We start from the raw sequence: 15642 nt of genomic DNA on the forward strand, positions 1-15642 counted from the left end.
CCAATAAAAGCCTAATAGCTGGATTTTAACTAATAAAATATTTTAATTCTATTACTGTATATGCTTACTAAACATAAATGGTTTCTGTCTGCAAAAAGTTTGAGAAGCCCTGCTCTAGAGGCTTCTAGACACAGTGTAGGTCTAGATTACAAGACCTAGAGTAAATCTGCACTCAGCCTAGATCTACAGTTGTACACGCATACTGTAGAATAAACTTTAGATTCACATGCTTTAACAAACCTTGGTACATCTAGAGTCTGTATGCTTCTACAAAGTATACACACTAAAGGTGTGACAAATCACATCATACACCATCATTTTACAAAAGGTTTTGACACAATAAAGAAATCCTTATTGTTATAATAGTGAATTTTTTTAAAGCAGTATTTTTATTTTGATGTTTTTTTCCTTTCATTTTTCCACTACACAGGAACACCTGAAAACAAGGAGCTGCAGGACAGCACTGGGCATGCATTTTTTGCAATGCTTTCAGTACAGGTGCTTGTTGCAGTCACGCAACCCCTTGTGCAGTACCAGGATTGGATATGCTCCACACGCACAGCAGGACACACCACAGTCCACTTGAAGCTAACCTCAGACCACCGATTTAAACCTTCACAGTAAGCACATAAAAAAAAGGCTATTGTTAAAAGTACATCACTCAGCTCAGTAAAGTAAGTATTAAACCACAAAAGAACTAGCAAATAGACCACCTTTAAACACACAACCAAAGGCACAGGAACAGTAGGAACGTTAAAGGAATCACGTCCAAAGTGATGAAATTTTTAGAGCTATATAAAAAGTTTATTTGTGAAAGATGTGGAATTCTAAACTTTTACAGTGTGATTCTTAGATACACGGAAATTCACAGGCTCTCTAAAATGCCCAGAACATTACAGAAACCCTGCACAACCATGCATTGCCTAGAAAGGTTAATAGAGCATCCAGTCCCACCATTGTCAGTACTAGCAACCAGTTTTAGTCCCAAAAATGCTAAAATGAATTCCCAAGGTGTAGAGAAGGTTGTAAGCCTAAAACATGTTTTTAAATTTGGATTTGAACAGTAAATAAATAGTAATAATAAAAAAATTGTCTATATTTGTGTAATAGACATGGCAACCCCTGAGGACCATTACAACCAACCACTGTAAAGAAATCAGAATCGTAAGAGAGTAGCATTGCATTCCACTGATGATTAAATAAAATAAAGGAGCATGCCATTCTCCCAGCAATCAACAACTGGGACTGTGGTTTTTCGGAAGTTTCCACATTCATTTATATCAGTTATAAGCTACCATGAAAAAAACAGTCCCAGCTCCATTTTAATCAAATCGATACAGTCCTGCTCATGAGGACTGATAATCAGCAGATCACTTGAATATGATGTATTTGTTTAGGAAGAACACTGAAAACAGGGGCTTCTGGGAAACGGAGCTGGAAGCCGGTGGATGAAAAAAACGTGCTTCTCACCGCACTCAGAAGCAGATGATGTGAAGGGAGCGATTACATTGAGCCGCTTCAGTCACCACAACTCGTTCATCTTCATCCAATTAGAACATGTTAGCCTACGCAAATCTGTTACATTACAGCTAATCACAAAACTCATGTTCTGTAAAAGCATCTGACACACACACACACACACTGTAAAATCTAAAAGAGTAAGTATACTCCGGCCTACCATATGCTACATTATATATAAAAAACAGCCATGTTCACAAGTTTCTGTTTAAGTTGTTGCACATGGTTGTACACTGAAATGCCAAAACTCATAGGATAGCAGGGTGTAAATTTGTCATGAAATGTTACTTCAGGGGACAGCTTGGGAATGAACACACCTGTATAAGTTGTTGAGGTGAGATGTTATCTTCTTTAGCTTCTACAGGACATGGCCAAGTCAGGGGGCATGCTATTAGTTCCTGACCCATGACTTTTGGCATGTCGGTACATATTTATACTCTCAAGAAATTAATAGAATATTTTAATTGTTAATTTGTATACAACAATCTGCCATTATATTAAAACACCTGCATAATAGTGTGTATCGCTTCCCATGCATATCCATGCAGTGTCCCTGACCCTGTCGCCAGTTCAGTGGTTGTCCTTCCTTGAAGCATTTTTATTAGGTTTCTGACCAACGCATACCAGGAACATCATACAAGACCTGCCTGTGATGTCCTGAGTCCAGTCATCCAGCCATATCAAGTGACTCACTAACTGGTCAATCTACACTTAACTTAAACTAAATTTTGAGTTTCACAAAGAATCTTTCACAAAGGCTGTAGGCAATTTTTTACAGATTTACAGTGCAAATATAGCAGTAAGTATTGAGTTTACTGAAGAACCTGACCTGTTCTTCACTTATTACAGTTTCCTTCATTCTTTGAAAGACATGTGTGAGTAGTATACAGCCAGTAAACTAAATTGTTTAAATTCAAAAGTTAAAATCATTATTTATATTATGTGTATTACTCATAAAAGACTGTACATTTAAAGCTATTCAAGCCACTATATGACTACATGACAGTCACTATATCATGAGCACAGGCCAGACATTAACACACAGCCATGTTTAACAAAGAAAACTGGTCATTCTCTTTAAAAGTATGTAGCCGTTATTTTTGTGTTAATTCTGCTAAGATGCTCTAAAAGAACAAAAGTATTGAGACACCCACACATTCATACATCAATCTCATCTTAAAAGTACAGGAAGGAGCCCTAGAACACAAAGAACACGGTTCCACTGTTCCACACGTCAGTGCTGGTTGTTTTATACTCCTCCAGCCCCCACATCTGGTATTACACTGCAATAAATACAAAAAAAATAAAAACTGTAAAATAAACAATCGCAATGTCTCAAAATGAGTGAAATAGGACTTAAATCAAGCGAAAATCACTGTATTTTGGTCATTTTGTCATTTTGTGCATATGTTGAGTTTAAATTACTGAAAATAAAGTGATGATCATGATTTATAAATTAAGCAAAATAGTCTTAATCTTACAATGCTTAGTAAGACAAAGAAAAATAGCAGAGAAACAAATAAGATTAATTGACCAGCAATAAGATCATTTCACTTGCTAAGGTTTTGTTTTTTGCAGTGAATTGCCTTGAAATTAGATAATTTACATTGAACATTTTTTTTGGGGGGGGGAGGGGGGGGGGGGGAGGTTCAGTATAGGCATGGTGCCAATAAGATTCCGTTCATCTGCTCTATAGAGTTCAATTCTATTGGTAGTATTTTTACAGGGACCACACAAGCTGTGTTTGCGTTTATTAAAAAGTATCTGAATACATTCATTAGAAGGGGAGACCACTAACAATTTAACTGCTTCAATACACTTAGCAAAGCAAACCTTTCTAGACAATTACAACTAATATAATACCTGAACTGTTGGATTTAGTTAGTGCTACACTAATAAATAAACATATAGCTAGCATACATAGCTAGCACATGCAAGGCAGTCAACAACAGAGGCTAACTAATGCTTTACGCTAAGCTAACAGGTCCAGGGGGGAAATATGGCACCACTTCACATATATAGTGAGTGGAGCTACTCTGATGGAGATAATATAGTTTTAGAGCCAAAGCAGTGCAGTGAGTGCAAATTTAGGATTTTCTATTTCCCCAGTACTAGATTAGACCCGGCTTAATCCTCATCCACATGATTTGTTTCTAGCTGGGCATAAATAAACAATACAGGCAAACTATTAGCTTTAACTTGTCAGATGTCCAGGTACAGTAACACTTGATGAATTTGGATTCCGGCAGTGTTAAATGAACTACACTTGCCCAGACAGAGATTAAGCCTAGCCATGGACTAAGGAACATTTAGCATTAGAGTGGCATATATTCCAGGGTTTGAGGAAGCCAATTAGCCTAAAACAGCACCAGCAATAAAAGCTATAATATATATATATATTTTTTTTATATAATTTTATTTAAAATTTTCAGTTTACACGGCCAATTACCCAACCCACTCATTAGGACTTCCCCTAACACTAGTAATGCCCCAACACACCAGGGGGGTGAAGACTAACACATGCTTCCTCAGATACATGCTGATGCAGCATTGCCGAGCAGCCAGCGAGCTCGGAGGAGAGTGCAGCGGCTCGGTTCTGATACATCAGCTCACAGACGACCTGTGCTGCAGACATCACCTCGGTGATGTGGGGAGAGAGCGCCATCTACCCACCCAGAGGGAGCAGGGCCGGCAGCTTGATGGCAAAGCTGCATGAGCTGGGGTTTGAACCTGCAACCTCCTGCACATAGTGGCAGCGCTTTAGACCGCTGGATCACTCGGCACCCCTATAACTTAGTTTTTACTGGTAAAAAGAAATCTAAAAGCTGAGATGTTTTAAAATGTAATTAATCTCAAAGACCCATATTTCATTCACATTAGAACATGGGACGCAGATATTGAAAGTCAGACCATTTAATGAAAAGAAAATTATCATTTAGAATCATTTAGAATTTGATAACAGCATTGCGTCTCAAAAATAAAAATGGGACAGGGCCATGTCTACTATTGTACAGCATCGCCTATTCTTTTAACAGCAGTTTGTAAATGTCTGGGAAGTGAGCAGTCCAATTTCTATGTTTTTTGGAGAGAAATGTTGTCCCATTACTGTTTAAAGTATGGTTTAAGCTGCTCAACAGTCCTGGGTCTTCTTCCATTTTTTATTTTTTTGCTGGAGAAAGGTTTGGACTGTAGGCAGGCCAGTTCAGCACACAGACTCTTCTTCTGTGAAGCCACACTGTTGTGAATAATCTTGTATAAAGTTTAGCATTGTCTTGCTGAAATATGCATTGTCTGCACACACTGCTGTGATTCTGCCTTGTTTTCACTTGAACTAGGACTTGACTCTCCCTAATTTAGACTCACAACTCAGGCCTGCTTTTATTTGCATTTAGCCTCGCTCTCACCCTCATTTGTGCTTGATCTCGCTTTTATTTGTCTAGCTCCCCTTTTGACTCAGTCTTCCCTTGGACTTTGTCTTGCCCCTTCTAACGTTCAATTGGTCTTGGTCACAGTCTTATTGGAGCCTTGCTCTTATTTGGCATATGCCTTGCTCTCATGTGAACTCATTAATGTTGCGGTCATTCAGGCCTGCCTTTACTCTGCCTCACTCTGATTTGGACTAGGCCTTGTGTTGGCCTCAACAGAGATGGTCTTGGCTACATTCAGTAGAGCATAAGTCCTGTTTTAATGCAATGCTGCCTGAGGGCCAGAAGATCACCAGCATCCAATACTGACCGTCTGCCTCGTTCCATGTTCACAGGGATTCCTCCAGATTCACTATATCTTTTGATTATATTATGTATAGTAGATTATGGGATATCCAAATTTGTTGCAATTTCACATTGAGAAATATTTGTTAGGAATTGTCCTAAAATATTAAAACATTTTATAGACAGATGAACATCTGCTTTATATTGCTTCTGAGGGACTCTGCCTCTGTAAAATGCTCTTTTCTTTCTTTTTTATTCCTAGTCATATGAGTTAGTTGGAAATATCTCCTCCACCTGTTTTTATTAGTGCTACGTTTTATAGCCTTTTGTTGCTTCTTTCCCAGATTTTGGAGATGTGTTGCTGCCATCAAGTTATAAAATAAGCTGTTTTTCATCAAATAAAAAAAATTATCACACTTAACACCCTATATGTAATATTTTATGTCTCAATGTGAATAAAATATGGGTCTACAATATTTGTAAATTAGTGGGTTTTTTTTACCTTTTACACAGCATCCAAATTCCAAAAGTTTTGTAACTGGGTTACATAAAAGAAATCTTAAGAAATTTAAATTCTTTGTAGTAAAAATTGAGTTGTGGCCTGTATTGCTAGGTTAATTTTAGGCTAAAAACTATTTTAACAAATGTTTACAGATAAAGATATTCTGATAAAAAAACATAAAGCCTAGTCATGGACTACACAGCATTATGAATGGAGATTTTCCTTTGGAAGAAAAATGTAGTCCGGGACTAGGCTTAGTCCCTGTCAAAGAAACAAACCATAGATGTTTTAAAGGAAAACATCAAGAAAAAATTCACATTAGCAAATACTAAATAAATAAAAGCTGATACAGCACTGCAGATGTTGATTTGTTTGATTAATTGATTCATTATTTAGTAATTTCTTCATTAAACAATGTATGTTACTTCTAAGTGTTGAATTAACCATTACTGCACTGAGTGAACACCAAGAGTCAATTAAACTCTTAATGGATTATAAACATTGCAGAAGTCTAGGACTTGCTGTTGTTCTAATTTGGAATTTGTGTAGACTTATCTTTGTTTCATTTAAGTCTTGCTCTTGTTTGACTCAGCCTAACTAAATCTCGATCTTACATGGACTTGGCTTCAATCTTGCTATAATTTGTACTTGGTATAGACTCATTTTGGTTCTTAACTGGGCTCAGTTCTTATCTAGATTTGGGCTTAGTCTAGCCTAAATCTTGCTCTCATTTATACACGGTCTTGACTTTGTTGAATCTTTCACTCGATCATGACTAGATTTTTGGAATTACTGTAGCTCTCATTTGGACTATAGGTCTTGACTTAAGCAAACTTTTAAATGCACTTCGTTTCACTTTCTGTGGTTTCTGTGTAGCCTTTATTTGGACTTAGTCATGACTCAGCCTCAGTCTTATTTGGACTTGGTTTCGCTCTGGCTCTCGATCGGACTTTGCCAAGCTCCTAATTGGACCCGGTCTTGACCCAGCATTACTCTTTTTGGACTTGGATCTCATCTGGACTCTTGCTGGAGTTTTGCTCTTCGACTTTTGGATTTTTCTAGCTTTCTTTTGGAACATTTTAGACATTTGGTCTTGCTCTTACTCCTGTTTTTACTTGGTCTCGTTCAGCTCTCTTCTGGACTTTGATTTGTCTAGCTCTTCATTCTTTCTCAGGTCTTGACTTTGCCTAGCTCCCAATTGGACTTGCTCTTGCTCTTACTGGTCAAAGCCTTGCTCTCATTGGGCCTATTCCTCACTATTCTTCATTTGGACTCAGTCGTAACTAGGACTTGTTCTCACGTAGACTCATAACTGTTACTGTCATTTAGACTTGCTCTCAGTCTCATCCTGACACAGCCTTTACTCTGCCTAGCTCTGATTTGAACTCAACAGAGATGATCTTGACCAGCTGTGCTGTTAATGTCAGCCCAACATCATCAACAGCAGCATCACTGACTATAGGCTGGAGCTCCAGGGTACACGGGCAGCATCCGAGCCCACGGTACGAGCTGCACCACACACACACACACACACACACACACACACACATGCAAACAGAAAGTGGGCTAGCTTATGTAAGCTAGCTTAGGCGAGATTCTACTGAGAGCTATAGGAGCTCCCGGTGTTTCTCCTTTCTCTGTCTCTTGATCCATCACTCGCGTGCGAGATCGATTCCCGGCCAATGATCGATAATCTCGAGATGATCAGAAGCGAATGCACGAGACGTAGAGCTACGGAGGCGAGGCGGAGCTGCGCAGCAACAACGCGCGTTACCGCAGTTACCTCACCAACCCACACACACACACACGCACGCACGCACGCGCGCTCGCAGACACACACACATACATGCATACACACACACATACGCATCAGTGGCGCAGGTTAAAACCGGGATATTCGCGCGATAACGTTCCAGAGGGTATCTCTGTCCCTGTATCTCCCTCACACACACACACACACACACACCTCCCCCTCCCCCGTCATCTCTGTTCTCCGGTTTCCATAGCGCTGGAATGGAACTGTGTGACACGCGGCGCACGCGGACAAACACACAACACACACACGCACAAACACAGAGCACGGACACACACGCGCGCATGCACACACACACACACACACACACGCACACACACACATATGCAAGAATCGTCCATACAGCCAAGGTCACGATGCATCACCGCGGCACCACCAAAACGCTCATCATCACTGTCACCATAGCAACCAGCATCAGCACCACCACCACCGCCACCATCATCATCATCATCATCAACAACATCATCATCATTATCCTCATCATCCTCACGCTCACCATCATCTTCATCATGATGGGCTCCGTGTCCCGCGCGCGCCGTGTCTCCGCTCCACTCGCGCCGCTCCGCCCACAGCAGCGCACGCGCACCACGCACGTCCGGTCAGGCGCGCGGAGAGCAGGGAGACTGCGCGAGCCTTAGTCCCTCAGCATCCCTCCCTGTATCTCTCTCTCTCTCTCTCTGTCCCTCTCTCTAGCTCTCTCTGCTTGTACTCCTCTCAGGCTCTCGCTCTCACTCCCTCCCTCTCTCTTCCTCTCTCTCTCTCCTTATATCTCTCTCTCTCTCTCCCTCCCTTACCTCTCTCTCTCTCACCCTCTCTCTCCCTCTGAGAGTTATAGAGATGAGGGCGGGGCTTGTTGAGAACTCCATCTCTCTCCAGTATATATATATATATATATATATATATATATATATATATGTATATATGGTACGAGTTAAAGATTTGGACACACCTTTTTTTCTCTCTTTTTCTTTATATATATATTTCTTTACATTTTAAGCTATACAGGGACAGATGTGGAAAAGTGTTAAACAAACCAGAATATATTTTATACTTTAGATTCTTTTAAGTAGCCACATTTAGCTTTGATGGCAGATTTGCACACTATTGTTATTTTCTCAGTGTCTTCAGTAGAGTCACCTACTCAGCCCAGCTCATCAAACTCAAACTCAGTTGGGTTTAGGTCAGGGGATTGTGGAGGCCGAACACTGCTTTAAGTTTACTATGTAATTCTATATGTGTGCCTTATTTGTCTTTAGAAATTAAATTAAATAAAGAAAAACATTAATGAGAAGGTGTTTCCAAAGGTTTGATTGCCAATAACCAATGGTATCAGTCATTTTTACGGACACAGACCGCTTGTTTACCACTTTAAAGATACAAGCAATGATTTCAATGTTATGGCTTTTCAGGCTTATTTCAAATTCATCATTCTCTCAGAAGCAGCAGAAACCTGAAATACATTCAGGAACTGCTGAAACAGCACTGAGGTCGCCCCAGGACAGAAACGTGTATACTCTATGTTTTACCACTGGCGATGCTCTTAGAGGTCTAAAATCTGGCCTGTAAGCTTCAGTGTTCGCTGACCAGGCTTTAGAAGGTCAGTCTGTAATTCTATGCTTTAATGTAGAGGTTCCCAACTAACAGAGTGGGAGATCAAAAAAAAAAGGCTGTAGAATTATTATTATAATAATACCATCAATAAAACAGATATGTATTGTAAATCCTGATTATTTCCATGAAAAGAAACTTATTCATTCATTAAATTCATTAAGTATTGTGCACTGTAAAAAGTATACTATAAAATGAACAGCTAGCTAGTATGTTGCTGTAGAATATTTTACCTAGTGTATATGATATTTACAATACAATACAATCTTTATTTACTGTATTTTAACACAGTTAAGATGGGCTACTTTAAAAGGCATTAGTGCATTCATTTTAACACTTTAACATTAAAATTATTCTATAATTTATTAAATATTCTGTCTGTACTTGTATCAAGTAGGTAATAAATACATTGTTTTAGTGGTTTCATTTTGTAAACCTTTTATATTTTGTAAAACTACAACACTAAACAAACTAAATGTACCCAGATAATAAAATCTATTAAAATGTCATTTAGAAACATGTTTCTTTTGGTTATAATTTGCTTACTAGCAAAAGAAGGTGGGCCCTTCTCTCCCTCAGTGCAGCATAGCTAACGTTAGTTATGTAGCTAGCAGAGCAGATCTGTAGTTGAAGTTCATTAGCTAAAACACTCTACTCAAATACATTAAAGGAAATGAAGGTTCTCTAACATCTAGTATAAATTATTTCAGAGACACAGACTGCTTGTTTACCACTTAAATGATACAAGCTGAAAAAGGTTAGCATAATGGTAGCAAGCTGAGGTAACCGACCACTAGCATGTGTCTGTTAAGCTTAAAGACTGGCTGCCTTTCTCTTTAAATTTTAGCTACATATCATGTACTTACTGTAGCTCTTTTTGTACAGAAGGACTGCTACTTGATGGATCTGCCTACCATTTAGAAAAGTGCTTTTACTCTGCAGGTGACCAGGACCATGGTTCAGTAGATCTAGATCGAGGGTGTTTTCCCACCTGGTTACTATGGTTTGGATAAGTTAATGAGTGTATTACTTGGAGCGTATTCTCCCTCTGTTTGGTTTGGTTTCACACAGGCATAAACCTAAGTTTATCAGAATGGGCACCAATAAACCACACAAGCACATTCTCTACTCTGATTGGTCAGATCTTTCTGTCGTGGGAGCAAGAAAGCAGATATAGCGAGAAGATTCTGTGTTCCAGCGCGTATAAAATGTGCCACTGCGCTTTAAAACACAGTGTTTTTTATGGGACGTGCAGCGCAGATATATATGTAGTAAACAAGTAGAGTCGGCTAGTTTGTTCATAGCGATGGTAATCAGCGTTATCTGGATAATATATTAGATTGAACTGTGCCTTATCAGCAGATTAACTTAAATAAAAGTAGTTTATTTAATATCTGGGTCGGATTGAAATCAAATCATGTTCTCAACACAGCCAAACCGCTCCAGATTTAGTTTGGGACCGGGCCAAAACCACCTCCACAAGCTGGTCTCAGTGCATTTGTTTTGATCTGTGTGATTATTGTTTTCACACCTGTTCAATCGTACCGCACCAAGGGTACAAACCAACCAGAGTCTGATTTACCCGGACCAAATAGTGCTGGTGTGAAGAACTTTGGTTTAGAGCTTTGGTTTAGATTCCTCCCCTGTCGCTCGGCGTGACTTTAGTTTCTGCCTGTTTTCGTTTTTTTCCGCTCGTTCTCAGGCTCCCTATCTCCTTATAACATTTTTTTTATAATCCTAATTCACTAGCCAGGGCAGCGATAGTGTATTGGACCCTGACCCTGACAACCCAGGTTTGATTCTGCATGTGGAGCGGTGTGTTTATTTATTAATTTTTTTTCTTTCTTCTTGGGTTTACCTACTTTGAGACGAACTGTTCTGCAGTTGGGTTCAACATATCCACCCCGCTTTTGGCCCACCACGTAGTAGCTTGAAAAATATCTGGCCTGCAGCCAAATTTAATTGCCGACCCCTGATCTATAGAACAAAGGAGAATATTCATGTTTTCTGCAGTAATTGGATGAGACCACGACCCTTCAGGTCCATCTAAACAAATAAATAGCAATTTATTTACAAGAAAAATATCTTGTTCATAGTTATATAAAGGTACAAACAACCCTTTTTTGTGCTATACAGAACCATTTTTGATGAGATTGTATTGTATTTTAGAACATCTTCTTCACATGCTTCATGTTTTAGTAGGTTCTGGTGGCAGAACACTGTTCAAGACTTTTTCTTTTTATATAGGTTCCACATACTTTCATTAGAACTAGGACGTGGAGGATGGGATGAAGCCAAAAACATTCTGAGCCACGGGCCGCTGTCTAATGATCCCTGTTGTAGAGACTCCAAACAATCACCCAGGAGACTAAAGATGGACCAGTCAGCGTTCAGAGTGAGGTCAGCAGCCAAAATACTTCTGACTGTGCTTTCACTGCATATACCCTTCATCACTCCACAAACAAGAACAGTGATGTAATAATCTCTCTCTCTGTACTCTCTCTCTCATCTCTGTTCTTACTTTCTACCCCTTTTTTTCTACTCTGTTTATTTATTTATTTATTCATTTTTCTCTCTGCAGTTTTTCCTTATTTCCTCTTTCTTATGACCTTTTCCCCTGTCTCTTTTCCATTCACATACTCAGTCTATTGTGCCCCCACCTCTGTTTCTCACTTTGTCCTCTCTTTTCTGTATCTCTCACCTTTTTTTCTCACTTTATTTCTTACCCTGTTCTTATTCTCTCTATTTCTTAACTGCACTTCTCTCTGTCTTGTTCTGTATCTCTATTCTCCCCCTCTCTTTTTTCTCAATAATTCTCTTGTTTCCACATTGCTGTGTTTTACTGGTTCTATTGTATGTCTCTCTGCCTACTTTGTCCCTTCTCTCTGTCTCTGTCTCTCTCTTTTCATCTCATTCTCTATATTTATCACTATCTTGTTCACCCTATTCATTTTCTTCTCTTTCTTTCTTTTGCCTTCCTCCGCACTCTCCAAACTGCTTTGTGTCTACAATTTTTCTTTCCTTTCCTTTCCTTTCCTTTCCTTTCTCTCTTCCTTACTCTCTCCTTATCTTTGTCTTTTTCTTTATATTCTATGTCTTTTTTGCATCCATTTTTCAAAGCTCAGTTTATTTCCATTGCTACAGACCAGCTGTAAGTTGTTAACTGTACTTTTTATGTTTACTGGATTTCATCCTACTTTATATTGTTCACTTGACCTGAAGAGCCTAAATGGCAAAAATCAATTGGAAATGTTCTTGAATTACGTAGTGAAATGGAACTTTATTTATGTAAATGTAATGACTCTATATATAAGCTATATATAATCTTTCATTCACTGTATACTGTATGTCTCTCATACTCTGTTGGGCGAAATATAGTTACAAATTAAATATGGATAGAAGTTGAGATACAGTTGGGGATAAATGCATACAGGCATTGGCGTAGGAACTTGGCCCACCCAATATCAGAAATAGGTGGATTTGTCAAAAATGATACAGCAAAAATTATACAGCAAATAAAGTTTTATTTTGAAAGCACGCTGAAATCTGCACCCCCACAATGAAAAGCACCCCCTCTCAGAGCGCGTTTCTAATTAAATTCTAATTAAACAAAAGACATTGGTGTGCGCTCTAAAATAGAAGAAGACTGAATACATTGATAAATAGTTAAATTCATTCATTCATTTCATTCAAATAAACAATCCCTCTAAAATTAGCTATATCACCTGAAACCCAAACAAACATATATTCAGTTATGAATTCAATGAATTAATGTGAATGGATGGAATGGCAGGTGACACACTGATTGGTTTATTACACACCCTAAACTAAGCAGCACAGTTGATAGATCAGCTATAGATTGCTAAAATAGGGCCCCTAAAGTTTGATCAGAAACACACCACACCTGTAATTAATTATATATCAGATTAAGACATAACTGCGTGCCAAGTTTTAAAATAAATAAACTCTAATTCAGTAAGTTTATTTAATGTGGATAGTAATTTTGTAAATGCTGGTTATAAGCAGGCTAAATGATGATCAGTCACACTGACGTTTCCACCTCTCTGAGAGATTACCCGTCAGACAGGGAGGACGCTAATACACAATGACGTGAATTTTGAACAGTAGTTATAAATGATGTACAGGAATACAAGGAAATAGTGTTTAGTAGCCTCAGGCTTCCAGTGTTACACAATGAATTGTATAATGTACATGCCTTTACGCTACATGTGAGTGTGTGTGATTTTGAGGAAAAGAAAGAGTGAGACTAATCAGCATAGATTGAAAAGATAGGCATCGGTCACGCTTACACAGCCTTTAAGGATGGGGGGCAAATAGGACAGAGTGGAAAGAGATACTGTGGAAAAAAAAACTAAAGACACTAAACAAATGAGAGAAAATTATAGAGGAGAGAAAAGAGTGAGAATTAAATAATGGACAAATAAACAAAAAAAGGGAACATCGTCATCATGAAATTTTACAAACACATTTACAACCACACTACACATTTACACACCTGTGCGTTATCATCACTAACTTAACCTTTAAACACACTCACATTATCATGACTAAACCTTTACACACACTTATTTTTTATGACTAAACCTTTACACACAATTACAGCATCATCACTAAATCTTTACATACAGCCAAAATCAACACTAAAACTTTACACAATGTCACATTATTTATCACTTAACATTTACACAAAACTGCATTACACATTCACACATAATCATCACTTAACCTTAACGCAAATCTACATTATCATCACTAAACCTTTACACACAGCCGCATTATAATCACTAAACCTTTACACACAGCTGCATTATCAACACTAAAACTTTACACACAGCCGCATTATAATCACTAAATCTTTACATACAGCCAAAATCAACACTAAAACTTTACACAATGTCACATTATTTATCACTTAACATTTACACAAAACTGCATTACACATTCACACATAATCATCACTTAACCTTAACGCAAATCTACATTATCATCACTAAACCTTTACACACAGCTGCATTATAATCACTAAACCTTTACACTCAGCTGCATTATCAACACTAAAACTTTACACACAGCCGCATTATAATCACTAAACCTTTACACACAGCTGCATTATCAACACTAAAACTTTACACACAGCTGCATTATCAACACTAAAACTTTACACACAGCTGCATTACCAACACTAAATCTTTACACACAGCTGCATTATCAACACTAAAACTTTACACACAGCTGCATTATCAACACTAAAACTTTACACACAGCTGCATTATCAACACTAAAACTTTACACACAGCTGCATTATCAACACTAAAACTTTACACACAGCTGCATTATCAACACTAAAACTTTACACACAGCTGCATTATCAACACTAAACCTTTACACACAGCTGCATTACCAACACCAAAACTTTACACTCAGCCACATTATAATCACTAAACCTTTACACACAGCTGCATTACCAACACTAAATCTTTACACACAGCTGCATTACCAACACTAAATCTTTACACACAGCTGTGTTATCAACACTAAACCTTTACACACAGCTGCGTTATCAACACTAAACCTTTACACACAGCTGCGTTATCAACACTAAACCTTTACACACAGCTGCATTATCAACACTAAACCTTTACACTCAGCTGCGTTATCAACACTAAACCTTTACACACAGCTGCATTATCAACACTAAACCTTTACACACAGCTGCGTTATCAACACTAAACCTTTACACACAGCTGCGTTATCAACACTAAACCTTTACACACAGCTGCGTTATCAACACTAAACCTTTACACACAGCTGCATTATCAACACTAAACCTTTACACTCAGCTGCGTTATCAACACTAAACCTTTACACACAGCTGCATTATCAACACTAAACCTTTACACACAGCTGCGTTATCAACACTAAACCTTTATACACAGCTGCGTTATCAACACTAAACCTTTACACACAGCTGCGTTATCAACACTAAACCTTTACACACAGCTGCATTATAATCACTAAACCTTTACACTCAGCTGCATTACCAACACTAAACCTTTACACACAGCTGCGTTATCAACACTAAACCTTTACACACAGCTGCATTATAATCACTAAACCTTTACACTCAGCTGCATTATCAACACTAAACCTTTACACACAGCTGCGTTATCAACACTAAACCTTTACAATCAGCTGCATTATCAACACTAAACCTTTACACTCAGCTGCATTACCAACACTAAACCTTTACACTCAGCTGCATTATCAACACTAAACCTTTACACTCAGCTGCGTTATCAACACTAAACCTTTACACTCAGCTGCATTACCAACACTAAATCTTTACACTCAGCTGCATTACCAACACTAAACCTTTACACTCAGCTGCGTTATCAACACTAAACCTTTACACTCAGCTGCATTACCAACACTAAACCTTTACACTCAGCTGCATTATCAACACTAAACCT

At 38.4% G+C, this 15642-nt stretch overlaps 1 protein-coding gene and 1 long non-coding RNA gene across 3 annotated transcripts in view; both read right to left on the reverse strand.

The window, feature by feature from the left end:
* The window catches only part of arhgef9a (Cdc42 guanine nucleotide exchange factor (GEF) 9a), a 62854-nt gene extending 54630 nt beyond the window's left edge, over window positions 1-8224 (reverse strand). Inside the window, exon 1 of the mRNA XM_022685000.2 lies at window positions 8040-8224. Within this exon, the coding sequence (XP_022540721.1) occupies window positions 8040-8054 (15 nt within the window). The 5' untranslated portion in view covers window positions 8055-8224. The remainder of the gene's footprint in view (window positions 1-8039) is intronic.
* Window positions 8225-13936: 5712 nt separating this feature from the next.
* LOC125782562 (uncharacterized) lies at window positions 13937-15096 on the reverse strand. Of its 2 annotated transcripts, XR_007425277.1 has the most exons (4): window positions 15033-15096; window positions 14841-14904; window positions 14265-14552; window positions 13937-13994 (listed from the first exon to the last, which is right to left on the reverse strand). It is a non-coding gene; the product is annotated as an uncharacterized LOC125782562 (long non-coding RNA). The 2 variants fall into 2 exon arrangements; XR_007425276.1 differs by lacking the exon at window positions 15033-15096 and having other exon boundaries at window positions 14841-14915.
* Window positions 15097-15642: the final 546 nt, after the last annotated feature.

Source organism: Astyanax mexicanus, chromosome 1, assembly GCF_023375975.1.
Source record: "Astyanax mexicanus isolate ESR-SI-001 chromosome 1, AstMex3_surface, whole genome shotgun sequence".
Classification (NCBI taxonomy): domain Eukaryota; kingdom Metazoa; phylum Chordata; class Actinopteri; order Characiformes; family Acestrorhamphidae; genus Astyanax; species Astyanax mexicanus.